The 27,640-nt window shown below is 51.9% G+C and overlaps 2 protein-coding genes across 11 annotated transcripts; one reads left to right on the top strand and one right to left on the bottom strand.

Moving 5' to 3' along the window:
* Positions 1–1,303: 1,303 nt before the first annotated feature.
* Positions 1,304–7,720, bottom strand: LOC142008216 (GTPase IMAP family member 4-like). 10 transcript variants are annotated; one of them, XM_074985352.1, is made up of 4 exons: positions 7,608–7,720; positions 6,191–6,371; positions 4,528–4,626; positions 1,304–1,973 (listed from the first exon to the last, which is right to left on the bottom strand). In XM_074985352.1, exons 3-4 carry the CDS (start codon positions 4,571–4,573, stop codon positions 1,327–1,329), a joined length of 693 nt encoding a protein of 230 aa, XP_074841453.1. In that variant the 5' UTR covers positions 4,574–4,626; positions 6,191–6,371; positions 7,608–7,720; the 3' UTR covers positions 1,304–1,326. The 10 variants fall into 10 exon arrangements, with proteins under 10 accessions (XP_074841453.1, XP_074841454.1, XP_074841456.1 ...); XM_074985353.1 differs by lacking the exon at positions 7,608–7,720 and adding an exon at positions 7,217–7,543; XM_074985355.1 differs by lacking the exon at positions 7,608–7,720 and adding an exon at positions 6,530–6,548.
* Positions 7,691–25,783, top strand: LOC142008208 (GTPase IMAP family member 8-like). The gene is made up of 4 exons (XM_074985337.1): positions 7,691–7,835; positions 9,869–9,961; positions 13,657–14,421; positions 23,207–25,783. The coding sequence occupies exons 2-4, from the start codon at positions 9,916–9,918 to the stop codon at positions 24,088–24,090; spliced, it is 1,695 nt and encodes a 564-aa protein (XP_074841438.1). The 5' UTR covers positions 7,691–7,835; positions 9,869–9,915; the 3' UTR covers positions 24,091–25,783.
* Positions 25,784–27,640: the final 1,857 nt, after the last annotated feature.

Below are 27,640 nucleotides of genomic sequence, written 5' to 3'. Positions count from 1 at the left end.
TGTGTTCTTTAATTGGACCTTCCTCTAGAGAGTAGACCTGCTCTGTGTTCATCAACACCGTCATTATGCCTGGGGCGGCAGATTTAGCAGGTGATAGATACAGTGGTCAGAACTGCTGAACGTCCAGATTTCAGCATCTGCAACAGCTGTATAAATTTGGGAATTTTGTTCATTTTTATAAATCTGGCAACCTCTTTTTGTGATGTAATTGTTTTTGTTACTGAAAACTGGAGGGCTGGGGGGCATCCTTCTCTAGGCCATTGGAAATTGTGCTGGGGAATGAGTGTCACAGGTGAGCCGACAGGAAAGCTGACTCATCCAGTTTCAATGTACCTTTTTAGGTACACAACACAACTCTAGATGCTGGGGAATGAGTGTCACAGGTGAGCCAACAGGAAAGCTGACTCGTCCAGTTTCAATGCTGAAGCGGAAATATAAAAAGTAAAGGAATAAAATTATAAAAGTTAAATTTGAGTTAAAATATTGGTGTTATTATGCAGGGAGATGCAATTCTACAATGAAGGGAAAAGTAGATACATGATTTTAACGTCAATGTCTAATTTATTTTTTTGAGCAATTAAACTCGTCGCAGTGAACGAGCATTCCAAAGTCCAGCCCCAAACAATAAAAGACCAGTGAGCCCCTTTCTCAGAGGACTGGTATCACTTAGAGCAGGGGCCGGCGCCCTGCGGCTCTAGCTCTTTAAGGAGCCACTTGCATCTCCATCTTAAAACAAAACAACTCCGTTCAGTTGGTTCAACAGCTGGATCTCTCCCGCCGTTAAACGGAATTGGATTTTTACGGTTTGAGCGGCGGCAGCCTCCAGAGCCACAGGGCAGTCGGCTGTGGTGGGGGGCCCCCAAAGGAGAGAGCCGGCAGGGCAGGTAGCTGCCTGTGCTGCCCAGGGGAGAAGCCTGCAGGAGAGCTGCGGGGAGGGTCGGCTGCGCCTGCTGGAGCCACGCAGAGAAGGAGATGGAGGAAGCAGGGCATGGAGGCGATGGCCATGAAGGAGCAGCGGCAGCAAGCAGAGCTCTGCTCTGAGGCAGGTTAAACCTGGTGATGTGGGGGGGCAGGTTTGCAGGATGGGGGTTAAGCTTGAGGCTAGCGGGGGATGATTGGGGTAAAATCTTAACTTTCTAACCGGTACAAATCACTGCGTGTGCTGTTCTTAAAACAGGGGTTATAAAAAGCATGGTTGGACATTACGTATGAAGGGCTGTCTCATATTCGCGTGCATTGCAGCTCCTGAACTATTGATTGTGTAACTGAATTTGAAAAAAATAAAATAAAAAGGTTCTTCTCACAATTTCAGTCGCAGACCCTGCCTTAGAGGATAGAGCAAAATTTTAGCAAAAGTGGTTTGTCTTCCTCAAACATTTCTTCAGTGTAACAGGGTTGCACATGGTTTGCACCCGCCATGTTATCGATCATGTTAAGCAATTCAGAAGCCTGAGCAGATCGTTCTGATTCTGAGGCTGTGTTGTTGAAAGCAAGGTAGCGGTTTCCACAATTACGAATCAGATCCTGAAGATCGCCATCAGCATTTGTTAAGAACTCTTTCAGTGTTTTCTTCCCTAAATCTTCTTTTCGGGTGAACAGTAGGATCATGTAATTCTTTGCTTTAAACTTGAAAATCTTCTTTATCTCCCTGGCCACTTCCTTTTCTTCTTGGGTGAAACGTCCCAGCTGCATGACGTGGATGAAGGCATGGATTCCTGGATAGAGGAATTTAACAGACCTGCCTATTTCTTTAGAAATCTCTTCATTTCGTTGGCTTGTGTCAAAAAGTCCTGGGGTATCAACAACTGTGATGGTTCTCCCATTAACAGTCCTAGTGCCTTTTTCACAATCCATTGTAACCGAAGCAGGTGAGATATCCGAATAAAATACTTCCTCACCAAGAACTGTGTTTCCTGTTGCACTTTTCCCAGATCCAGTTTTACCAACGAGGACAATTCTCAGTTCAGAATCTGCTGAGAACAAATGAGAGGGGGTTTGCCAGCCAGTTAGTCTGGTTTTACTACCATATCAGGGAAAAATGTACATGAACAGTTAGTTGAACCACAGAATCATAGGGCTGGAAGGGACCTCAGGACGTCATCTTGTCCAGCCCTCTGCCTAAAGCAGGATCAACCCCAATTAAATCATCCCCGCCATGACTATGTCAAGCCGGGACTTAAAAACTTCTAGGGATGGAGATTCTACCACCTCTCTCGGTAACACATTCCAGTCCTTCACCGCCCTCCTGAGGAAACAGTTTTTCCTAATATTCATCCTACATCTCTCCCTCTGTAATTTCAAACCATTTGCTCCTTGTTCTGCCATTTGTCACCACTGACAACAGTCCCTCCTCATTCTCTTTAGAGCCCCGCTTCAGCAAGTTGAAGGCTGCTATTAAATCACCCATAAGTCTTCTCTTCTGTACGCTAATTAAGCTCAAATCTCTCAGCCTCTCCTCGCAGGCCATGTGCTTCAGCCCCCTAATCATTTTCGTTGCCCTTCGCTGAGCCCTCTCCAATGTGTTCACACCTGGCCGCCTCATCAGTGTCAAGTAGAGGGGAATAATAACTTCTCTAGATCTGCCGAGTCTCCTAATGCACCCCAGTATGCCATTAGCCTTCTTGGCTACAAGGGCACACTGTTGACTCATATCCAGCCTGCACTTGGGACAGAAGAATCCCAAGCATTGTTACAGGATAGGGACTGACTGGCTAAGAAGCAGTGAAGCAGGAAAGGACCTGGGGATTATAGTGCATGGGAAGCTACAGCTGAGCCAACAATGTGTCCTTGTAACCAAGAAGGCTGCATTAGGTGCAACATTGTAAACAGATCTAAGGGAAGTGATTATTCCCATTTGTTCAGAACTGGTGAGGCCACATCTGGAGTATTGTGTCCAGTTCTGGGCGCCTCCCCCCCACACTACAGAACGATGTGGATGCACTGGAAAGAGTCCAGCAGAGGCCAACAAAAATGATGAGGGGGCTGGAGTACGTGGTTTATGAGGAGAGGCTGAGGGAGTTGGTTTCATTTCAACTACAGAAGAGAAGAGTGAAGGGGGATTTGATAAAAGCCTTCTACTACCTGAAGGGGGTTCCAAAAAGGATGGATAGAGGCTGTTGTCAGGGACGACAGAATGAGAAGCAATGGTTTCAAGTTGGGATGGGGATGTCTAGGTTGGACATTAGGAAAATTTTTCATTAAGAGGCTGGTAAAGCACTGGAATGTGTTACCATGGTTGTTAGAATCACCTTCCCTAGAGGTCTTTAAGACCCTCCTTGAGACAAAGCCCTGGCTGAGGTGATTTAGTTGGGGTGGGTCCTACTTTCAGCAACAGTTTGGACTCGATGACCTCCTGAGGTCTATTCCAACCCAAGGATTCTGTGTGGCCACAGCTGCGGCACATGGAGCTCACGGGGTTTGCAGGTTTCAGCCGCTGGGTTGAACCATTTGCAGTAAAGCTGCAGGACACTCTGTGTGTCCCCCGTGAGAAGCAGCAAATAGAAGCCAGCTGGTGCTGAGAACAGGCTGGGACGCCCCCTCTGGGATTTCTGCAGAAGAGGGGCTGCCTGGCCACAGAGTGTCATTTCTGCTGTTCAAGGAAACAGGACGGTGACGTTCCCGGGCTCCCCCGGGTTGTGTGGCCCCTCGCTACCCCCTGCCTTTAGTGTGAGCAACCCTGCTCTGTGCGCCTCTTGGGAATCGGCCCCCTGAACCGAGCGACACCGGCTGTGACGTGCAGGCCGATTCACATCCTGCGCTGCCTTTGCGGGTCAGCAACAGACACAAGCCGGCCTGGACCTCTCTGATCTCCTGGGAACTCACAGCACTGTCCGAGTCACTGCTCCCGAAGAAACAGTCTCTCCCGCTCGCCAGCTCCACCTGCCTTCCCTGCTCCCCCTCACACAGCACTGCGACGTCTCTGAACTGCAGAAAGTTTATGTAACAGAAAGCAGAGATGCCAGTGGCACGAGGAGAAATACTGGAAACAAATGGTTCCTAATGTCCAATCTAAGCCGTCCTGTCAGGATTGGTCACTAGGGAATATTGCCTGTTGGGTGGTTCCGCACTGGAATAAATTGCCTCGGGCAGCTGTAGAATCTCTATTGCCGGAGATACCTAAGGACAGGTGTCACGAATGAGTGCAGGGAAGGGGTTAATCAGGACTACAGTAACTTAGCCAGAGTCCAGGGGTCTAGTCTGGGGTGGGAGGGTGGGTGGGTGAGGCTCGCTGGCCAGTGAAGAGCAGGGAGGTCAGAGCAGGGGATCATGGCGGTTCCTTCTGGCATTAAAATCTTTGAGTGTATAGCAGGCGATGGGGTAGCTCAGGGTCCCTCACACCTTCCCATGAAGACAAGGCCCCTGGGAGAGTTCTCTGCCCCCTCCCTCTTACCGGTCGGCCTGGGAAGGAATCACTGAGTCACACCCTTTTCCTCCTCTCCCCTCTGAGAGCCCAGGCTGGGGAGGCTCAGCAGAACGGGCTCAGCTGATCACACAAACGTGCCCAACTAGAACTGGAAACTCTCGTACCTTTCCGCGAGCCGGACGCAGCTGAGGGAGTGGCCTGGTTAGACATGTCTCTGGGAAGAAGTCTGTTTCCGTCCCAGGGCTCAGAGTCTCACGGAGCGTCTGCATTCAAAGAAGAGTGAGGGAAGTGGTCGCTCAGGCCTGGCTCCACAGAGGGACTTCAGCTCTGTGACACTGACCTGTGCCAGCCCAGACTGCCAGGCACCTAGGAAATCCCTGGGGGGCAGGGAGCCTGAGTGGTCCAGGCTCCCCACACACTGAACATTGGTGGGGACCCCCTTAGCTAACCAGTGGGAAATAAAATGAGAGACGTGCAGGGTCATCCTGAGTAGGAAGGGGGAAGACAGTGCAGGGCCTGGGGCAACCTCCACCCCAACACCCCATGAGTGGGGCCTGAAGCAACCTCCACTGCACCACAGGCCTTACCCCTCTCTGCCCCCCAGCCTGCCCCCTCTGTGCCTCTCCCCAGACAACGGAACCCGGGATGACTTGGGGCTGAGGGCTGAGTGCCCTGGAGGCAGCCGAGTGGAGCAGATGCTATTCCTGAGGCTCACCTGGTGAATGCCGGGGGAAGGAGAGTGGGAGGGACCTGCTGCCTCTGCCAACTGATCCTCCACCTTAGATACCACCCACAGCCCTCCCCGCTATAAGTTAGTTACAGCGGCTGCTGCAGGGCTGCCAAAAACGCAGGGCTTTGTCTGCCATCCCAGTTCTCCTATGGACGAGATGGCTCTGGGCGCGTGCCCTAAGCCATGTGCTCCTCTAGGATCTGCACACTTAAGTCTGGGCTGCAGGAAGGAACATTCTGCTTTGGATCCACAGCTGGCAACCCTGCCCTGGAGTCCGGTACCTCGGCCATTCTCCATCCACACCAGCTGGGGCGGGGGGGTGACTCCAGAGTTCTTGGTTTGGGGACTTACAAGAAAGCTGGGGAGCCCCAGGACTACATCTTCTCTCATCAAGCAGAGTGGATAATTTGAGCTCAGGTCTCCCACACCCTGGATGAGTTTCCCTAACCGCTGGGTTAATTGTACAACGCAGCTCTTCTCCCCTTTCCTGACCTCCTCACACAGCCAGACCGGAGGTACCATCAAGTACTGTTCGTTATTTTTTGTTCTGTCGTATGTCATGGAACTACTTTTCTGTAAATTTTATTTTGTTGCAGCAAACATCAATGTTATGACTTTTTAAAAAATATGTGGAAACACTATTTTCATATCATAGCTGGGGTATGAGATTATTAACACTTTTTTTTTGCAAAGTTCCTAAAATTGTACATACATTTCTGCCTCAATAAATAATGCAATTGCAAAGTTTTTAAATTGAAAATACCAAATGTAAAGGGAAACCACAACATTAACGTTAAGGTCAAATTAACAAAATCCGAATTGTCTGAGTTTCATAGCTGCATTTTCACTTTTAAGTATCATTAAGCAAACGGCAGAGCAAAAACATTCTAAAAGAGCCTTTGTGCACAAAATTAACCAACCGCTTTCATTGGGTTTCCACTGTGGATTCCTACATACAACAAAGGACCTTGAAAGATGAATCCCAGCAAAGCGTTTACACACCTGTGCTTATAATTCATTTAAAAGTAATTATATTAATCACTAAATTAAATGAATATAATTGTGCGTTGTGTGAAGGGGAAGTAGCAGCTGCTCACGTTTGGTTCTAAATGGTGAGCAGAAACGGACTTGGCATCCCAAGGAAATTGTCCAGAGCAGCTCGCCCTTCGCGCTGGCCCTGCCAGTGGCTGGCTGAGCAGCAGGCCGGGGAGAAGCGAGGCTTTGGCGGAGCCTGTAACTTCACTGCAGCGGCTGTGGCTCTGGGTCCCCAGCCTGGCGCTGGGCAAGGACAAGGCAGCAGTTTAGCGGGGCTGACAAGGGCAGGGGGGGAGAGGGGCCGACCCCGCGGGGATCCCACCGCCAGGTATTCAGGGGCTTTCCCGGAGCGGCGGCTCTGAGCAGCTTCAGCGCCGCCAGACGCTCCCGGGCGGTCTCACCCCCAGGGCAGCCGCCGGAGAGGAGGAATCGCTCCCCAGCAGCTCCCCAGGGCGCCGGGCAGCGCTCCCCAACCTCGCCCCGCCTGAGCCCGCCCCGCCCCGCGCTGCACGGCCAGAGCCCGGGCGGGCTTCGCTCCGGGGTCGGCGCAGACCCGCTGGCCGGGCTCAGGGCTGCCGCGAGCGGCCGGAGAAGGGAGCTCCCAGCCTGAGCTCCCGGGGAGATGCTGGGCCGGGGACCCGCAGCCGGGCTCCCAGGGGCACCAGAGCCCCCGAGAACCACCCAGCACCCCCGCCCCCCGCCAGCGCGGGACCCCCCCGCCCCGGACTGCTCCCGCCCGGCCTGGCCCGGACAAGGGGGGTCGGGGCCCGCAGCGAGGCCGAGCCCGGACAGCAGCTCCCGCGGGGGCGGGGAAGGAGCTCGGACCCCGCCGGACTCGCCCGAAGGCGGCGGCGGTGCTGGGGGTGGGGGGTCGCACCAGCCGGGAGAGAACCGGGAGGCCGAGCCCCGAGCCCCGTCTCGGGCATCTCCGCCCCGCGGCCCCCCAGGAGCGGGGCTGGGATCCAGCCGCTGCTTCTCCCCTGGGCTGGGCTGGGCTGGGCTCGGCTCGGCTCGCACCCCCGGGGGCCTCAGCCGCGCCCGGCGCCCCAGCGTGGCCAGCCCGGGGCGCAGCCGGGAGCCGCCCGTACCTCGTCCGCCGCCGGGCGCGTCCTGCCTCTGGGGAGCCGCTGCCGCCTGTGGGGCGCCCGCCCCGGCCGCGGCCTTTTATCCCGCCCGGCCGCCCCGCCCACCCCGCCCCAGGGAGCGGGGCGCTGCCGGGGGAGGGGGGACGGACACCCGCTGGCGGCCCCTGCCCCGCGGTAGCCCCGGAGCGGCCCCTGCCCCGCACGTCGGTACCCGCCCCCGGCAGGCGGGGGGAGCCCGTCGGTCTGTAGCGCCGCGAGCCCGCAGCGCCCGAGGGACCCCGGGAGCCGACGCGCGACTCCCCCGCCAGAGCGCGTCACCCAGGGCTGCTCCCCGCGCGGTGCTGCGCCCCCGGCTCCGCCCGGCCCTGTGCCCCCGCGCCGGGCGGTTCTCTACCCGGGCCGGTTCTCCCCGCGTCCGGCCTGCGGGGTTCGGCACCGCCCGCACCCCCGGCCCGACGGGCCCAGCCGGCAGCGCCCCGCGGGGCTCCCCCGCTCGGAGCACGTCCCCCGCCGGGCGGGGCGGGGCGGGGCGGCCGGGCGGGATAAAAGGCCGCGGCCGGGGCGGGCGCCCCACAGGCGGCAGCGGCTCCCCAGAGGCAGGACGCGCCCGGCGGCGGACGAGGTACGGGCGGCTCCTGGCTGCGCACCGGGCTGGCCACGCTGGGGCGCCGGGCGCGGCCGAGGCCCCCGGGGGTGCGAGCCGAGCCGAGCCCAGCCCAGGGGAGAAGCAGCGGCTGGATCCCAGCCCCGCTCCTGGGGGGCCGCGGGGCGGAGATGCCCGAGACGGGGCTCGGGGCTCGGCCTCCCGGTTCTCTCCCGGCCGGTGCGACCCCCCACCCCCAGCACCGCCGCCGCCTTCGGGCGAGTCCGGCGGGGTCCGAGCTCCTTCCCCTGCTGTCCGGGCTCGGCCTCGCTGCGGGCCCCGACCCCACTTGTCCGGGCCAGGCCGGGCGGGAGCAGCCCGGGGCGGGGGGGGTCCTGCCCGGCCCGCGCTGGCGGGGGGGGATGGGTCTTTCTCGGGGGCTCCGGTGGTCGCTGGGGGTCCCCGGCCCCGCATCTATATCTCCCCGGGAGCTCGGGCTGGGAGCTCCCTTCTCTGGCCGTTCACTGTAGCCCCGAGCCCCCGGGGCAAACCGCTGCAGGGGGCGGAGAGCGCGGCAGCCCCCGCCCCCGCCCCCGCTGGCCTCCCCTCCTCCCAGCCAACTCCCAAGTGCATCACGTGACCTTGGACACCCCCGCCCCCCCACACCCCCCACTGTTCTGCAAATTCCCCCCCCGCCTGCAAGGGTGCGCCAAGGAGGCACAAACCTTCTCCTCCTCCTTCCCCTCCGCGGCCGCACGCGGAGCAAGGGCATTAAACTGCCTGTGGGGGATGGGCGAGGGGGTGCTGGATCCTGCTGTGGGGCGCAGGGAGCCGGACTCCATGACCTCTCGAGGTCCCTACCAGTCCCCCTGCTCTCTGAGGCTGCGCAGTTGCAGCCAAGGAGCTTTGGTTGGACTTCAGGAAAGATGCTGCCGGGTGGTTAAACACTGGAATAAACTGCCCTCTCTCAACCCTCTTGCTAATCCCCAGGGAGGGCCATTGCACAGCCCCTGCTGGGCATGGCCAAGAGGGTGTTTGGGGATGGGAGGCTCCTTCCAGTTCCGGTGTCCTTTGATGCAGAGACTCCAGCCTGGGGGTGCACAAAGGTGTTCTGTTTTTTGAAGCTGGTAGGAGAGGGTAGCTGCTGCCACCTTCGCCTTGGGGGGCATCTTGGTGCTAGCAGCTCTGGCCCCCAGAGGTGCCAGCGCAGGGTTAAGGGAGCACCAGGCTGCTCGCTGACATTGGTTAGGGTTGCCCAAGGCAGAGGGGGAGCTGGGAAAGGAAGCAAGCTCCAGGCCCCCTTCTGCCTTTCTGAGAGCCAACAGACCCTGGGTAATGTGTCGCCCTCTCCCTTGAATGTGGCCCTTCTGGTATGGGCTGGTGCTGCCGGGGGATGGGGCCTGGGTGCAGTGGATGCCTTCCAGGGATGGGGGGATGCGGGAGCAGTGAAGACCCCAAAGGCAAGGACCAACTGGGGCCAGAAAACAAAAAGGGGGGGGCATTGCTGAAGTCCTCAGCCATGTGCCACTCAGGTGGGAACCCCTCCCTCCACCTCCTGCTGCTTTCCCAGTTCTCTCAAGTCAGTTCTGCTCCCTTGAGCTGTTTCTCCCCTCCCTCTACTTAATACTCTGTCCAGACGTTCAAAACCGCCCCCTCCTCTGACTTCTGCCAGCTCTCCCTAAAATCAGTTTGGTTCTGTGCATTGTCCTGAAAGGTGCCTATGGATGAGGAGTAGTGGAGTGTTCCTTTGGGTAAATAAATGGGTATTGTTAAGTAACTTAAGTACAGCATGAGCCACGCAAGCCTTCTTTCGTCATGGCACTGTAACTGGCCATCATGGTAAAGCTGACCAAAATTCCTGGGGAAACTTGTGATTAACTCAAGCAGATTTGCAGATGTGTCGTACCTCATGGACCCATCTAAACTGTATTAGCAAAAGAGCAAGATGAAAATTAGAGCAATGGTTTTATTGCAGGAAAGAGACACTCTGCACACACCGGTGGGGGCTAAGCTCAAGCTGTCCTGACCATGTGTTATCTGAGGATAGTGAGTAACCACCATCTCTTACTCAGACATCCAGTGAGGTACCGAAGTGGGACCGAACATCTTGCCGGTTACAATGTCGTCAGAGGAATCTTTCCCCACTTCCTGTGGGCAGAGCGAAGGTGAGTTATTGATCGTGGTGTTTAGGGAAGTGTGACGGTGCACTCAACTCTCATGAACACCACCTGTTACCAGGGTGTGAACCTGCACTCTCTGTTTGCGGTGCCCCTTCGTGGTTGTTGCTGTTGTCAAGCAGCTCTTCAGTGGCTCAGGCCTCGTGCTGAGTCACACACACAGCCTAACACAAGAAGGACCCCTTTCGGGCTAACAAAAGCCCAGCAAGGCCTGTCCTTGTGCCTTTTGTTGCTATCTGAGCCCTGCCTCTGGGTTCAATTCGCAGCCCCTTCTGGGCTAGTTTTATGTCTGTCCCTGCCCCCAGGGCGTTCTCCCTCAACACTCTGTCCTCAGCACTCCTTTGGTGTCCTTTAAGTTCTGCCCTTCCCTTTGGCTTCTAAACAAACTTATCACCTCCTCAGGACTTACACTACCTGCATGATGGCTGCTGTGGGACCCGACAAATAGCCTCCACATGCTGCTCCCTTTAATAGTTGCTCCCTGGGCTGTTTCTCTTTGTGCCTAAGAACCGTCACACGTTCTCTTAGTGTTACAGTCCTGGGGTTTTCTCTGTCTTTCCCCTCTTGGTTCAGGGTGTCCCCCAGGCCCGCTTGCCTGGAGGGTCCCTCTGTCTTATATCTCCAGGTCCCAGGTAGGAACTTTTGAACTCTGACTGCTTCCCTACAGCCTTTCTAGGCAGGCTCAGAGGACCTACCTTCACTGCATCTTTCCTGACCCAAGGTGTGGTGGAATGTAAGGCCTAAAGCAGGAGCCTCAAAGGGTCTGGTGTTCATTGTCCCACAAAATGCACGAGCAAGGCCTTACCTAATTCATGACGTGCGAATTTTGACACTGAGTGCAGGAGCACGTATGTTAGCTTTTAAGAGGCAGTCCCACACATGCAGCACTCGTGCTGTCGGCCCCAGGGCGGCAAGCTTTTCCAAATGACTGCAGTCTATAAAGGTCTGTGTTACTTCTCCTCATTTTTTCTTGACTCGTCCACAACTCAGCTGCAATTATTTGACCATCATCCCACAATTCAAATAGGGCTGTATTCAAGAGAATATCAAGTGCCCAGACAAACAGACGTTTGCTCACTATGGAGTTAATACAACACCCATAGAAACCAATTCATTGGCGGGAGGGTGTCTTTCCACTGATTGTCACGGGGCTCTGGGCCAGACCTTGTGTTTATATCCAAAATGGGATCCAAGGTCACAGCAGATCTCAAAGCCGTGATTCAGTGGGGAGTAGAACTTCAGAGACCAGCTCACTCTGCCTGGACTTGGCTTTGCTCGAACAGAGAGAGATGGACACTGGTCAGGATTGTCATTCACCCTGGTGAGCCAGTTCTCAACTCCTTTCCCCCAGCTTGTGGGCAGAGGGGGCGGAACATCTCAGATGGTGATTCTTTCTCAGGCGGACTTGGGAGGGGCACAGGAAAGAATTGCCAGTGCCCTCCCATGAAAAACATAAAGAAATGTGAAGCTAGCCAGGCACCTTCCTGGGAGCTGCCTCCCCACTCTGACACCCCAAGTGCAGAAGGTGGGGGCCTGCAAAAACCTTAAAAATCCCTTGCCTCTGTAGGCTCTGCTTTAAAAAACAAAACTCCCCCAGGTCACAGATTCCCTCCCCCTGGGTTGGTAGCTGCCACCACCCACGTGAGAACTCCTCTTTAGAACCCAAGAAGGTGCACGTGGGAAGTTGACCTTCTGCTGCAAATCATGGAGGCATGAAGGTTCTTTTGAGACACTTTTATAATGTCACGTCAGGCAACTGTACCAGAAGGGGAAGGGCTGTATGGGGAATGAGTACAGTACCGAACAGGACAGTGTCCACAGATAGTTTCCTACCCACCGTATAACTGACAAACCCCCAAGGCAAAGCAATGAAAAGTTAAACCACCTGCCAGTCCGTACCCTGTGCCCCTCCAAGCACAGATGTGCACTTTACCAGGACTCCAGCTCACATGTATCAACCTTATCACCACCGCACAGACCACCAGTCAGGTATTGTCCTTTCTACCAAAGTGCTCCCTCCCATCAGTCTCACCTGCTGCTTGGCTTCCTAGTTCAGTTCTTACGCTTCCTACACAGCTCTTCTTACCCACGTCAGTCTTAAACTCCAGAGCCCCTGTTCCCCGGCCAGCTGTTTATCCCAGACCGATCATAGCCAGAGGCTGCATGTTTCTGGACTCTTGCCCAGCCGCAGCGCAATTCATGGCTGTGCGTGTCGGGGGTCATGTTTGGAATTGGAGACCTTTCTCTCCCTATTATGGGCACAGAATTGTATGATATATGAGTGTGTCTCAAAGACCAATTCATGAGCCTCAGTCTGAACTCTCAGTGACCTCTCCTGTTTGTTTCAGTCCTGGGGCACCATAACTCCCTCCTTACCCCCAACTTGCCCTCTTCCACTCCTCGTTTCACTTCACCCCCACTAGCTGCATCCTGTGGTTCCCCAGGGCCACGCCACTAAACATCTGTTCTCACCTGCTGCTCCAGCCCTGGGCTGAACACACCTCCAGTGAGAGGCCTCAGTCCTGAATGCAGCACTCAGGAGTCCTCAACTCCTAGGTCTATCCTAACCAGAGAGTCAAATGCGCTGTGTTGCAGAACCGTTCCCAGCAAGGGAAAGGTTCACGTCACTTGTCTTACAGCATGATTTGCCTGGATCCAAGACCTCTGATTTCACAGTGAGGTCAGCAACTCCCTTCCTCGCTGTCATGATCATGAGGGTTAGCCAGCAGCCTAGGAGTAAAAGGGTTAACCTCCTTAGCCAGGTGGGGTTGGCCTATAGGAATGTAGGTAAGAATTAAAACAAAAAGCAGTCAAGTAGCACTTTAAAGACTAGCAAAATAGTTTATTAGGTGATAAACTATTTTGCTAGTCTTTAAAGTGCTACTTGACTCCTTTTTGTTTTGATAGTGTATAGACTAGCACGGCTTCCTCTCTGTAGGTAAGAACTGAATTTTTTGGCTCCTCCCTTTTTCTGTCCTCTGGTCTTTCTTCTTCTTTCCAGCCAGGAGGGAGAGAGACAGAATATGTCCCTCCAAGAAGAGGCCCTCCAATCTTCTGTAAGTCAGGGAAAGTTTAGACAGATCCGTTCGGCTTTATCGTTTTATGGTTTGGGAAGTGGGGTCTGATGTCTGTGCACTTTTTAGAAATGTTCTTTTACTCTCCTTGTAACTAAGTTCTAGGCCCATGGTGGAGACTCCCCATGTGTTTTACTTCGTGACTCTTCCATCTAGTCACGAGGCTCGCAACAGGAATAGTGTTGTAATAATAAAAGTTCTCTCTTTTTTTTTTTCTTTTTATTAACCTGGTATTGGTTAATGTTTGTGTCCTGGTTCTTACTTTTGGGGCTGAGATTTCCCAAGTCATCTCTCCCTGGTTTCCTTATTATTATTTGGGTGGTGACAGTGAATTTTATCCCCAAAATCTAAGGGTTTTCAGGATTTTTGGGAGGGGAGTTTATACCAAAACCTGGTAAATAAGGTTTTGGAGGTACTTTTGCTGGCCCCCACTTCTACATTTATCTTGCTAGAGTGGGGAAGGAGCCATGACACTCACCCATTCAGCTTTCCACTGAAAGTCAAAGCATTGAGCCAGATGTGAGCACCAGGCCACAGCTCTTAGTTCTCTCCAACCCCTGTGGTGCCTGTGCAGTGATGATCTGAGTCTGTCACACTTGTTCCCAACAGGGCTGGGGTATGGCAGCCAAGACACTGGGGAGTCAGAACTCAGGATCATCCTCGTCGGTAAGAGCGGAGGTGGGAAAAGTGCGACAGGAAACACCATCCTTGGGCGGGAGGAATTCAAGTCTGTACTTGAAGCGACACCCGTAACTCAGATGTGCAACAGAGGCAGCAGGTGCTGGAAGGGACGGGAGGTGGTGGTCATTGACACACCCGCAATTTTTGATGCTGAGCGCTCTGAGCAAACCACCCGTGAGATCTGTCGCTGCGTCACACTCGCCTCCCCAGGACCCCACGCACTGGTGCTGGTGACCCAGCTGGGCCGCTTCACGGAGGAAGACATATGTGCGGTGAGGAGAGTACGAGAGATTTTCGGCCCTGAGGCCATGAAGTACATGATCGTCTTGTTCACCCGCAGAGAAGATCTACGGAGTGGGACCCTGGAGGAGTACATCTGCCATCCAGTTAACAAACTGCTTCTGGAGCTGATCCAGCAGTGTGACGGCCGGTACTGCGCTTTCAACAACAGAGCAACGCAGGAGGAACGGGCTGCCCAGGCTACAGAGCTGCTGGGTAAGATTGCTGAGATGGTGAAGGTGAACAAACGCTACCTGTGTACACAATTGAGGAAGCTTCCAGAAGAGGACACCTGTACACATTCAGAGACAGACAGGCGTAACACTAGGATGGATGAGGCGGAGGAAGAGAAATCAGCCGTGGGAACAGGGAAATCCCAGAAGAAAACAACAACACAGACAGAAGAAAACAAATGTGAGTTTCATCGTATTTTTGTTTCCTTAGTCGCAGGTGCTCAGTGGACCCCAGACTGAGTTACACCCATGACTATCAAGTAAGAGAGGAGTGGTTGTGTTGGTCCATATCTTCCCAAAACAAACCAGCAGTCCCGCAGCACTTTAAAGAGTAACAAAATAACTTTTCGGGTGATGAGCTTTTGTGGGGGAGACTGAGTGACACCTTGTGGTTCCCTCTGCTTTTACCAGATTTTATAAAGCCAATGAAACTGGAGGTGGATGGAAGAGATCTACTTAATCACATTGAATGTCAACATTGGGAAATGCTGGAGGGTTGTTCCCTACTCTGCAAGTTACTGGGGGGGCTTCTCTCACTGAAGAGATGGTTCCGTCGATTAGGAAGGTTTCCTGTAACCCCACGTTCTCTTTTGGCGCACTATTATACCGTTAGGCTTAGTTATACATCCTCAAGCCACCCAACAAGCCCAGCCCTCCAAAACTCCACTCAGTTCTATTGCCCTTCTCCAGAACCCCAGTAACTTACCCTGGCTGGTAATGAAGAACTGAGGTCTGAATGTGATCCACCAATCAGAGAGCTCTCTCTGATCTCTGTGCTGTAGGACACGAAGCTTCTGCAGCCCAAAGCCATATTGGCTTGCTCTGCCGACATGTCACACTGCAAACTTACTTCTAATTTGTCTCCCTAGCCCCGACAGTCCCCCAAAACCATCAAAGGAAAGTCACTGCTCTGTTCACCCAACAGGCTTGTGTGTGTTTGTTTTCCTCTCGTACTGGAGACTAAGGGTAAAAGTTTCCAAATAGCTTAAGTTTTATACCCTGCGTCCCAGCCACTTGCAGACCCCCGGCTGTGCTGGGCTGGGTGAGGCAGCCACACAAGTTCAGCATAGGCACTTATTACACTGACAGGAAAGGGATCTTCCATTGCTAGTAAACCCTTCTGTCTGAGAAGCAGTTGCTAAGGGAATGAGAAACCGCTGCCTGGCAGACTCAAACGTAGGACCTCCTCTACCCTTTGAGCTAATTGCCAGCTGGCTGTCAGTTAAGGCTGTAGAGGAATCTGGTTCTTTCTATGTAACTGCTCTAGGTGCCAGGGCATGGAGCAGCGAATCATGCCCAGAAGGTGTTTGGGTTACAAATGGAAGAATTCCTCTGTTGTTCCAGCACAGTCAACACTGGGGCTTAGGTTAGATGTGAATTTTTCATGTCCCTGAGCTGTGTAACTGGGTTGGGCTAACTTTCTAGTGCAGAACAGCTCAGTACAGAACATTTTTATAAAGCTCAGTAAGTGACATTAATGATTGTTCTTTACTAAAATCACATCCAGTGAATCCTTTAAAAAGACCGACTGATCAAACAGGCCACAAAATTATTCCTAAAAGTACTGAATCCAATTCCATTCTAACAATATCTAACAGTTATTTCCATTAAGCAACCAGTTTGTCACCCTCTCGAGAAGCTCTTCAGAGATGTGTCCCTCTGTCTGATGTCATCTAACTGTAGACATGCCTGTGACATTGCTCTCACTGACTGCAGTGGTAAATTAATTTCTATGTGGTGGGGAAGAGACAAGGTTCTGCAAGCGGGAGGTGCCGGCCAAGGACTGGATGGGCCTTCCACTTCCTGACTGTGGGATCCATTGTGTGCGGCCCAACGTTTAAGGATTGCAAAATGTCATCCTAAGGTCCGGTAGCTCTTTTATGACCTCCCACCACGTGTCTCTAATATTGCAGCAATCGTGACTTGTGGTTTACTCTTCATTCCCCCTGCAGTGTCTTTCCTTTTCTTTCTGAAAAATCCTACTGATGAAGAATCCTAGGGCTAGAATAATCCTCAGGAGGTCATCAAGTCCTGCTCCCAACCCCTTCTCTTTCACTGGGTACTACCCACTTCCAGCTTTATTAGCAGCAGCTTCTAGGAGTTGAACTCACCTCAATAATCAAACCTGGATCACTCTATCTGGCTTTCACCCTCTCCTGTGTTCCCATTCAGCAAAGCCCTTAAACACACACTTTGAAGTGAGAGACCTAAAAAAGAGCCACCGTGGCTTAACAACCATGTGAAAGAGGCAGTGAGAGATAAAACGGCGTCCTTTAAAAAGTGGAAGTCAAATCCTAGTGAGGAAAATAGAAGGGAACATAAACACTGCCAAATTAAATGTAAAAATGTAATAAGAAAAGCCAAAAAAGATTTTGTGGAATAGTTAGCCATAAATTCAAAAAACAATAGTAAAATGTTTAAGTACATTAGAAGCAGGAAGCCCGCTGAAAAAGCAGTGGGACCCCTGGACGATAGAGATATAAAAGGAGCAATCAAGGAAGATGATGCCATTGCAGAGAAACTAAATGATTTCTTTGCTTCAGTGTTCACAGCTGAAGATATTAGAGGTTCCCAAATCTGAGCTGTCCTTTGTAGGTGACAAATCTGAGGAACTGTCCCAGATTGAAGTGTCAGTAGAAGAGATTTTGGATCTAATTGATAAGCTAAACAGTAACAAGTCTCCAGGACCAGATGGCATTCACCCAAGGGTTCTGAAAGAACTCAGATGTGAAATTGCAGAGCTATTAATGGTGGTTTGTAACCTATCCTTTAAATCAGCTTCGGTACCCAGTGACTGGAAGACAGGTAATATAACGCCAATATTTAAAAAGGTCTCTAGAGGAGACCCTGGCAATTACAGACCGGTAAGTCTAACGTCAGTACCGGGCAAGTTAGTAGAAACAATAGGAAAGAATAAAATTGTCAGACACGTAGAAGAACATGATTTGTTGGGCAAAAGTCAGCATGGTTTCTGTAGAGGGAAGTCGTGTCTTACTAATCTATTAGAGTTCTTTGAAGGGGTTAACAAACATGCAGACAGGGGGGATCCAGTGGACATAATATACTTAGATTTCCAGAAAGCCTCTGACAAGGTCCCTCACCAAAGGCTCTTATGTAAATTAGGTGGTCATGGGATAGGAGGAAAGATCCTTTCATGGATTGGGAACTGGTTAAAAGACAGGAAAAAAAGGGTTGGAATAAATGGTAAATTTTCACAATGGAGGGGGGTAACTAGTGGTGTTCCCCAAAGGTCAGTCCTGGGACCAATCCTGTTCAACTTGCTCATCAATTATCTAGAGAAAGGGGTAAGCAGTGAGGTGGCAAAGTTTGCAGGTGATACCAAGCTGTTCAGGATAGTCAAAACCAAAGTAGATTGTGAAGAACTTCAAAAAGATCTCAGCAAACTGAGTGATTGGGCAGCAAAATGGCAAATGAAATTTAATGTGGGTAAGTGTAAGGTAATGCACATTGGGAAAAGTAACCCCAATTATACATACAATATGATGGGGGCAAATTTAGATACAACAGATCAGGAAAGGGATCTTGGAATTATGGTGGATAGTTCTCTGAAAACATCCACGCGGTGTGCAGCAGCAGTCAGTAAAGCACATAGGATGTTAGGAATGATTAAAAAAGGGATAGAAAATAAGATGAAGAATATCTTACTTCCCCTATATAAAACTATGGTACGCCCACATCTTGAGTACTGCGTGCAGATGTGGTCTCCTCACCTCAAAAAAGATATACTGGCATTAGCAAAAGTTCAGAAAAGGGCACCTAAAATGATTAAGAGTTTGGAAAGGGTCCCATATGAGGAGAGGCTAGAGAGACTGGGACTTTTCAGTATAGAAAAGAGGAGATTGAGGGGCGATATGATAGAGGTATATAAAATCATGAATGGTGTGGAGAAAATGCATATTGAAAAGTTATTTACTTGTTCCCATAATATAAGAACTAGAGGACACCAAATGAAATTGATGGGTAGTAGGTTCAAAACTAAACTTTTCTTCACACAGCGCACAGTCAACCTGTGGAACTCCTTGCCGGAGGAGGCTGTGAAGGCCAGCACTCTAACAGAGTTTAAAATAGAGCTTGATAAATTTTTGGAGGTTAGGTCCATAAATGGCTATTAGCCAAGGGTAAAGTATGGTGCCCGTAGCCTTTAGTCAAAGGCTGGAGACAGATGGCAGGAGACAAATCGCTTGATCATTGTCTTCGGTTCACCTCCTCTGGGGCACCAGGCACTGGCCACTGTCGGCAGACAGGATACTGGGCTGGATGGACCTTTGGTCTGACCCATTATGGCCGTTCTTATGTTCTTATGAGTTCTTTCTTGAACTGAGGCACCAGTACAGCTGGAACCTCTCTCGTCCAGCAACGGCCGTAGTCCAGAATGATTTTAGTTGGCTGGATGACCACTTATCGTGGATGCGGCCAAGTTTCCTGAGGTCCCACAACGTTTGTTTCTCGACACCGTTCCTGACTCTCAGTGTTCTGTGCTGTTATTTAGCTGCAATTTAACCCTAAGTGTCTTCTCAGAACCCAGTAGCAGTGGAAGTGTTGGTAATGCTGCCAGACAATATTGACTTCCCATTGTCTGGCAATTTCTCTTGTTTCCAACCAGTCAGGTCCTGAGGGTGCTGGGGTAGAGAGGCCCAACCTGTGCTGAAATTGTCATAGAGCACATGTGGCCAGTTGTCATACCCAGTCTCATCTTCCTGGCTTGTCCCCTCTTTCACTGCTTTCGCCTTCTAGCCTAATTAGAACATATGGGGTGAGGACAGGGGGAGGGAACTAGGGCTCAACTGCATTGTTGAAGCAAAAGACTTCTCTGTATTTAGGCAGCTAACATTCAGCTTTATTCAATTCAATTAAGGCAACAGATGAGCCAAACTGGACCCCAGTACAGCCAGGTCCAGCAAGGCTGCTTGATGCAGCTAACGCTAGTATTTTACACAGACAAGTCCAACGTCAGAGGCAATTAGTTAGGGAAACATAAATCATTTTCAGAGAGAAAACTGTTAGCAGCAAGGAGGAACAGGTACTAGGGTGTGAGAGCTCCAAATCCAAACAGTTCGTTAGCACATTCCACTGAGCTCATCCTCCCGGCCATTCCTAAAGAGGTGACGAAAAGTTCAAACTCTTGTATACGTGCAGAAATAAGAAACGTGAAATGGCTTCTATCTAAGATGGCTTCCTCAGCATTATTAACAATAGAAAACATTTATTTAATTTTTTTTTGTTTTCCACATTTTAAAATATATTGATTTCAGTTACAAAACAGAATGCACACTGTACAATGTTTACTTTATAATTTTTATTACAAATATTTGCACTGTAAAAAGAAACAAAAGTCTCCGTTTGTATGTTGCATTTTCACAATTAAGAGATTGTGCTACTGTACTTGTTTCTTTTAATTCAGCTCATACAACTTATTTTCTCATTTTTCACATTGCAAGTATTTGTAATAAAAACTAATATAAATTGAGATCTCTACACTTTGTATTCTGTATTGTAATTGAAATCAGTATATTTAAAAAGGTAGAAAACATCCAAAAACATTCAGTACATTTCGGTTGGTATTCTGTTGTTTAACAGGATGATTCATTGTCGTTAATTTGTTTCAGCACGATTAGTTTTGGACTTAATCATAGAGGTTAACTGCAATTCATTGACATCATCATCATCATCATCATAATCAATAACCGTGGGCTCAGCACCCGTTGGTGTCTGATGCCTCTCTCACAATATCCTTCAAGCTTTCCCTGTCCAGTGCGGAGTGGCTTAGTTTCTGTAGACCAGCTCCGCAACAATCTACTACATCATCTATCCATTCCCTGCAGTGTTTGCCTCTCCTATTTGAACCGTCCATTGTGCTGAGTACCAGGGTCTTGATTTTTCGTTCATCATTCATTCTGCAAATATGCCCAAATAGTTGTAGCTTCCGTTTTATAACTTCCTGCAGCAGGTTCTCTTTCGGCTGTATCTTCCTTTACAATTCCTCATTGGTGACCTTCTGCATCCATCGTATTCTCAGAATGTTTCTATAAAAACTCCTTTTGAATGCCAATATTCTTCTTTTTGAATCTTTCGTTATCACCCATGTCTCACAGCCATGCAACATGCTGCTGAATACACACGTTTTCAAGATGCCCAGCCTTAAAAAAAAACACATGGTCCTTCTTGGACTCCCAGCATAGACTGCCGAAAGCCGGAATGAGCCATGTACGGCAGAGGCCCAGGACTCCCATTCAAGTATGCCGACGTCGCCCAGTAAAGCTAGTCCCATGCAGTAGAACAGGCCATAGACGTTTTGCTCCTAACTATGCAAGTGCCTTTTCTCTGGGACTCCACTGAACTTTCTCCACCATTAATTCTTTCCTTATACGTGTTCCTCGCTCTTGGTTTATGCTTGTCTCTCTCTGCCTGTCCCCTGCCGTGGCAATCTGTTTGCTGGATGTCATGGGATATTATTCCTGTGCCAAAGGTGCCCAGGTCTGTGTGTCCCACCTTTTGAGCTTTCCTACCCTTCCTTATCAACTCCTGCCTTTGCTCTAGCTTCCATCAGCTCCACGTCTCCGACAGATCGTCTCGTTAGTCAGAGCAGTGTCTGTTCCCCACCACCACCTTTCTGCCAACGCCCCCGTTCACCCTGCATAGTCCTGGTTAATCCTTCAGGACCCCTCTGGTCAGTAGATCTGAACTCTGAGTTGTCCCTGCACAGTTCCTGGAACCAGGTTACAGCTGCCCCGTGTCTAGTCACAGTCTCACATCGATCTTCCCTCGCCCTGCCCTGGGGAGCTGCTCCTGCAGCCTGGCTCTCTGGCCGTGAAGGGTGGTGCCAGCCGCAAGAGCTGCCTGCTGAACTTTGTGGGGGGGGTCCTCCATTACAGCTCACTTCCCCGGAGCAGCCCCTGCGCCAGGGGAGCGGGAGCCGTTGCCAGGGGTCTCTGTTCACGCTCTCATCTTACACCAACAGCCTCCCCGTCCCTCTTCTCTTACCATGTCCCTGCTCGACCGGGGCCCCCTGTACTGAGCCCCTCTCCATGTGCCTTCCACACCCACAGTCACTCCCACGTGCTCTCCCTCCCGACCTCTGTCTGCCCCCCACTCTCCCACATGCTCTCAGGTTACCAGCTTGAACCCTGGTCCACGTCTTCCCCACCCCCCGAGGGGAGCTCCCCTGCCAGGGCCCATCTCCCCTCCTGCTGCCCCCCACCTCTGGCTACCTGCCCACCCGCCCAGTCACGTGAGCAACGCTGGGGCAGGTCCATCCCGGAGCAGCCAGGGCTCCGTCTGCCCTCATTGTGGGCAGGGAACCAGGCTGCTCCCCTCAGCCCCCTGCTCCTCCCTCAACCCCTATTTCCACCACGCCCTGTTCCTCTCTCTTGCTCTCACACACACACACACACACACACACACACACACACACACACACACACACACACACACACCCCGACCGGTGAGCGGCCATGCTTCTGCTCCTTGCTGTGCTGCTGGAATAGACCTCAGGAGGTCACTGAGTCAAGCTCCCAACCCCCAGATCCCCTCTCTTTCACTGGGTACTACCCGCTGAGAGCAGCTATCTCTGCTCCATGGCCACTCCTGACACCCGCCTGGGAGCAGCCCTGCATGCGGGGTGCAGAGAGCCGTGTCTCGCATTAGGAGGCTGTGCTGCTAGTCCCATCGCCGTACGGAGCAATGAGATGCAACCTCCGCTGGGAATTGGCAGGTGCGCTGAGCCCGTGGGCAGAGTTACTGAGAACTGGCTGGAGTCGGTGCACTCAGGGGATGCTGGGCTGACCTCCTCCGTTTGCCGATCACGCTCTGCAGAAATGCCTAACCTGCTCCGAGGGATCTTTCACTCCCACCGCTGGGCACAGAGCCAAGTGCTGGCTCAAAGATCTGCCTATGACCCTCACTCTGACCTCTCAGCACCCCTCTGGCTTCAATCCTCTGGCCTCACCCTTCCTTCCCTGCCCATCTCCAGAGCCCAGTGCCCTGTCCTAGGCTTTCTTTCCAGTCAGCCCCAGCTTGTCCCAGCCTGGGCCTCTCCAGTCTTGGCACCATGGCTGTACCACTCAACCCCAGCCCTCGTCTGCTGTGTCAGTTCTGGCCCCAGCGTGGCTCCGTTAACAGGCCACAACCCTGAACAGCAGAATTTGCTCATCTTCACTCCCAGGTTGTTCCTAACGAGGGGGTCAAAGAGGCTGCATTGCGCAGTGTTTTTCTAAGGTCAGACAAGCTCACTAGGAGGAGACGTGAGCTTGCTGTGCTTGTAGCAGGATTTAGTTGGATCTAAGACCTGTGGGATTTAAAGACCAGATCAGTAACCCCCGGGCCACCCCGTCCCCTTCCACAGCAGGTAAAAGCCTTGAGCCAGGTGTGATCACAGGGTCACAAATTAAAACAAAAAGCAGTCAAGTAGCACTTTAAAGACTAGCAAAATAGTTTATTAGGTGAGCTTTCGTGAGACAGACCCACTTCTTCAGACCATAGCCAGACCAGAACAGACTCAATATTTAAGACACAGAGAACCAAAAACAGTAAGCAAGGAGGACAAATCAGAAAAAGATAATCAAGGTGAGCAAATCAGAGTGGAGGGGTAATTCTTAAATCTTGATCTTCCCCCCCACCCCTCCACTCTCTGATTTGCTCACCTTGATTATCTTTTTCTGATTTGTCCTCCTTGCTTACTGGTTTTGGTTCTCTGTGTCTTAAATATTGAGTCAGTTCTGGTCTGGCTATGGTCTGAAGAAGTGGGTCTGTCCCACGAAAGCTCACCTAATAAACTATTTTGCTAGTCTTTAAAGTGCTACTTGACTGCTTTTTGTTTCGATAGTGTATAGACTAGCACGGCTTCCTCTCTCTTACTATTCAACATGCAAGGGTCACAAATTGTACTTCTCACCCACCCTGTGGTGCCTGGGCAGTGATGTTCTGACTCTCACACTTGTTCCCAGCAGGGCTGGAGGACGGCAGCCGACTCACGGGAGAATCAGAACTCAGGATCATCCTCGTTGGTAAGAGCGGAGGTGGGAGAAGTGCGACAGGGAACACCATCCTTGGGCGGGAGGAGTTCAAGTCTGCACTTGAAGTGACATCTGTAACTCAGACATGCAGCAAAGGCAGCAGGTGCTGGAACAGATGGAAGGTGGTGGTGATTGACACACCTGCGATTTTTGATGCTGAGCACTCTGATGAGCGAACCACCCGTGAGATCTGTCGCTGCGTCACACTCTCCTCCCCAGGGCCCCACGCGCTGTTGCTGGTGACCCAGCTGGGCCGCTTCATGGAGGAAGACAAGCGTGCAGTGAGGAGAGTACGAGAGATTTTCGGCCCTGAGGCCGTGAAGTACATGATCGTCTTGTTCACCCGCAGAGAAGATCTACGGAGCGGGACCCTGGAGGAGTACATCTGCCATTCGGTTAACAAGCCGCTTCTGGAGCTGATCCAGCAGTGTAACGGCCAGTACTGCGCTTTCAACAACAGAGCAACGCAGGAGGAACGGGCTGCCCAGGCTACAGAGCTGCTGGGTAAGATTGCTGAGATGGTGAGGGAGAATAAAGACCAACCGTTCTACGTGAATGAAGTGTATGAAAAGGCCGAGAAGCGTAAAAGAGTGAAAGACCCCTGTGGTGAGAGAGGTGGAAGCCCACATACGTGTGAGACAGCGGCAGCTGAGCTGGGAGAGTTGATGGAAACACAAAAGCGCTATGAGAAAAAACAGAAACCTGCAGCTGATAATAAAAGCACAAGTTCTGGGGAGTGGTGGCCCAGCATGTCAAAGTTCTCATTGCCAAAACTCACAAACCCTTTCTCTGGGAAGGCCAAAGGGGACAGTAACTGAGCCCCAGCTCTTGCCTGGCTTCACCAGGCTCCAGCGGGGCTCAGTCATTGCTGATGGAGGGAAAAGAAGTTTTCAGTCTCCTTAGGTGAATTTTCCAGGGGCTGAGGAGCACACCTGCCGGGCAGTGCGGAGGGAGTGGGAGCAGCCCTCTCAGCTCAGGCTGAGGCCCAATCTACTCCCAGTGCTCGGGGCCTGAGCCTCAGCCTGAGCCCCAGGTTCCCAGCTCTGTCCATGCAATTGTTTAACAGCCTTAGCGCGAGTTCTGCCAGCCTGGGCTGGGCTGCTCACTGTCAATGCTGCTCAGACGCATGCTGTGGGATGTAGGAACCCCTGGCCCATTTGTCCCTGGCTTGGGAGACTGGGCGGAATTGTTCCGTGCAGTGTCAACTCCCAGCTGTTGTTGTCCCATTCCGTCGGAAGCAAATCACTGGCTGAAATTCATCTGTTTGTCCATTAAAACCCCTCCAGGGAGTTTCCCATTCTTTTCCCACATTCCCTTGCACAGGCACTCCTAGGTGTCAGCCTTTGGCCCACCCTAAGCAGTTCAGCTCTCCCAAATGCCCAGTCTGTTTTACTGTGCTCTAATCCTCCACCCCCATTTACCCTTTCCAGCAGTGACGTGCCAAGTCTGAAGGGACCTTCCCCAGGTGATCACTCCAGAGTTTGAGCCGGCTCTCTCTGCTCTGGAATGTGGCTCCTCTCTACCACCCCAAGGCACATTGGCATTTTCTGCTCACATGGCAAACTCTGGTCTCATTTGTTTACCTGCCATCCTGTAATCTCTAAAATGTCATTGAAGGAATTTCACTGTTTCATAACCCTACAAATTCCTGAGTTCTGTGTCTCACCGGCTTATATGCCTTCCCCCTATAGCAGTGCAGGGAGCGTTTTTAAAGATCTGTGAATCAAACCATTAATTAGCATTTATTCATTTCTCATATTACGTACTGTTAAACCTAGAACAAAGATACCTTAGTGGGAAACCGTGCTTGAGGTCAGAGACTCCTATGTTATAAACCTCTCAGAATTAAACACAGACTATACAGAGAAGTTGAAATGCATTTTATAGTCGTGTTTTGATTACTGCTCAATTTCATTTTCAAGATAATCAAAAGTTATAATGTAAGTATTAGATTCCTTCATGCATTTTTCACTGAGCAATGAAATTAATGATGATTTTTTTTCAGTCTGGTAGAGTGAGACAGTTTATTTTTTTCAGTTACAGAACTTGAAAAACATGGAAGTGATATATGCCCTTTAACAGGAGAGGTACTTCCTGTGTTCTTCTAATATAGTAGAAAAGTCATAGCTTTCCAGTGACAAACGCGAGACCCAGATGTGCACGCTGCTTTCTCTAACTAGTACTGAAGGAGTTTGTCTTTAAAATTTCTGCTTATATTTTGCACTTTTTTGATGATTCGCAATAAATTTTTTCATCTCCATTATATAAGTGAGTGAGACTAGAGGCTTGGGTTTGTTTTGTTTGTTCTTGTAGGTCAGGTGGGAGCAAACTTTTTACAGCGGGCCCCACTTTTCATCCCTTCCCCCCCAACCTGTCTAATGTAATCCAAACCGATGGACATTTCAATATGTTCACGTGGGGGTGGGGAAATTTTTGCATGTGTAAAGAAAATAAGTGCAGTGAATGTAAAAACTGTATTAATTGGTATATAAATGTGAATGAGCAAATATAAAAACAGTAGCAGGTTTCAAAATTTTTAAGGAGGTGGATGAACCTGAGATCCAGCAGCTGATTGTGCTTCACCCCCTGTAGGAAATTTCATCTCCACCCCCACCTCGCTGCCTCCCGGAGGGGGCCTGCCACCTGCTTTACACCTCCCTGTCCTAGGTGATGATCCCTGTCCTCCAGAGGTGGGGGAGGGATAACTCAGTGGTTTGCACCTTGGCCTGCAAAACCAAGAGCTGTAAGTTCAATTATTTAGGGGCCTGGGCCAAATGGATTTAAAAAAAAAAAAAAACCTGCGAGGAATGATGCTTGGTCCTGCCAAGAGGGTGGGTACCTGGACTCAATTACCTCCTGTGGTCCATTCCACCTCTATGAGATTTGTACCTCCATATATATATAGGGCCAGGCACCACTTAAAACACTCAAAGTACAGCTGTACCTGGGCTTTCAGCGATGGTATGGTGTGCTGCTGCCTCGGCCCAGGGTGAATGTCACCCCCCACGTTTCAGTTACACTCCCCGTCTCTCCACACATTTACACTGACACAGGAATCCCAGGCCCCAGCACAGCGCAATCAATGGGTCCCCTCGTCCCCCTCCCTTAAACAAAGCCACAAGCCCCCCAACCCCTGCCCAGGGAAACCCTGAGTTCCACAGTGCAGTCACAGAACCTCAGTCATTTGCAGCCCCAGCTCTGTTTCTTCCCCCTCTGCCCTTGCCCTGCCAACTCCACCCCACCCAACAGTCCTGTGCCCCCAAACTTGGCTCCTTTCTCCCAGCACCCTGACATTTACGCCTGACTCTCTACTCTATTACCAGCCTGGGACCTCCTGGAATCCTCAGCCTGGATTTTCCCTCCAGCCCCACGTCCTGTGTCTGGCTCTAGCTCCCTCCCTGTCTTCTGACTCCAGCCCCATTCCCAGGCCTGTTCCCTCCCCCGTCCCTCACAGGGGCGCAGAAAGTTCCAGCCCAGAATACAACTCTGCAGCCTGAGGCAGGCGCTGGGGTGTGGGAGCCTGCGACAGGGAGGCCTGCAGCCCATTCGCGCAATTTAAATGGCCCAGAGCCCCCAGCTGCCACGGGGGCTAGGGCTTCCCAGGCACCTTTAAATTGCCCAGGCCCCCCTGAGTAATTGCCCCCTTTCCTCCCCCCATTGGCAGGCCTACACTACCGCTTAGATGAAGAGAGCCCGGTGGAGTGGGCTGTTTAAATGGCAAAGAACTCATTACATTATTTCAGTGGGTTTGTGAAATGTCCCCCAAGCAGAACGCTGTGAGAATACAAGAATGGCCAGTTTTGGTCAGGCCAATGCTGCAGCCAGCCCAGGGGTGGGCAGTATTTGGTGGGCGGGGGCACTCCAAGAGTTCGGCGAGTGGTCAAGGGCCGCAGGTTTCTATGGAGGGGGTGTGGGATCTGGGATGGAGGCTGGGTACAGAGGGAGCTCGGGGCAGGGGGGCTGGGTGCAGGAGGGCATGTGGGGGTTGGGATGGAGGTGGCGCGCAGGAGGGGGCTGTGACCTGGGGCAGGGAGTTGGGTACAGGGTCTGGGAGGGGGGTTGGGTGCAGGAGTGGATTCTGGCCTGGGGGCGGGGTGCAGGAGGGATGCAGGGTCTGGGAAGGGGCTGTGACCTGGGGCAGGGAGTTGGGGTACGGGAGGGGGTGGGGTGCCAGAGGCAGGCTGTGGCCAGGAGGTGCTTCACCAGGTGGCTCCTGGCCCCCAGTCCAGCCAGGCTCTCAGGCAGGTCCCTTTCCTGCTGACTCCGTTCCACACACCCCTCAGTGCGCCCAGCTGCTGGGGCCAGCCTGTGTCTTTGTGCACTGCGCCGTGGGGGGCGGGGCTCTGAGAGGGGCTCACACCTATAAGC

Source organism: Carettochelys insculpta, chromosome 2, assembly GCF_033958435.1.
Source record: "Carettochelys insculpta isolate YL-2023 chromosome 2, ASM3395843v1, whole genome shotgun sequence".
NCBI lineage: Eukaryota > Metazoa > Chordata > Testudines > Carettochelyidae > Carettochelys > Carettochelys insculpta.
Note: the sequence above shows the minus strand (reverse complement) of the source record. Positions and strands in the feature narration are given on the sequence as shown.

Excerpts from the sequence above, each read along its gene's own strand:
- LOC142008216 (XM_074985352.1), bottom strand. The coding sequence starts at position 4,573 with ATGTCTAACCAGGCCACTCCCTCAGCTGCGTCCGGCTCGCGGAAAG. Across the intron at positions 1,974-4,527 it reads TGCGTCCGGCTCGCGGAAAG|CAGATTCTGAACTGAGAATT; the intron begins GTACGAGAGTTT and ends ATTTGTTCTCAG.
- LOC142008208 (XM_074985337.1), top strand. The coding sequence starts at position 9,916 with ATGTCGTCAGAGGAATCTTTCCCCACTTCCTGTGGGCAGAGCGAAG. Across the intron at positions 9,962-13,656 it reads TTCCTGTGGGCAGAGCGAAG|GGCTGGGGTATGGCAGCCAA; the intron begins GTGAGTTATTGA and ends TGTTCCCAACAG. Across the intron at positions 14,422-23,206 it reads ACAGACAGAAGAAAACAAAT|GGCTGGAGGACGGCAGCCGA; the intron begins GTGAGTTTCATC and ends TGTTCCCAGCAG.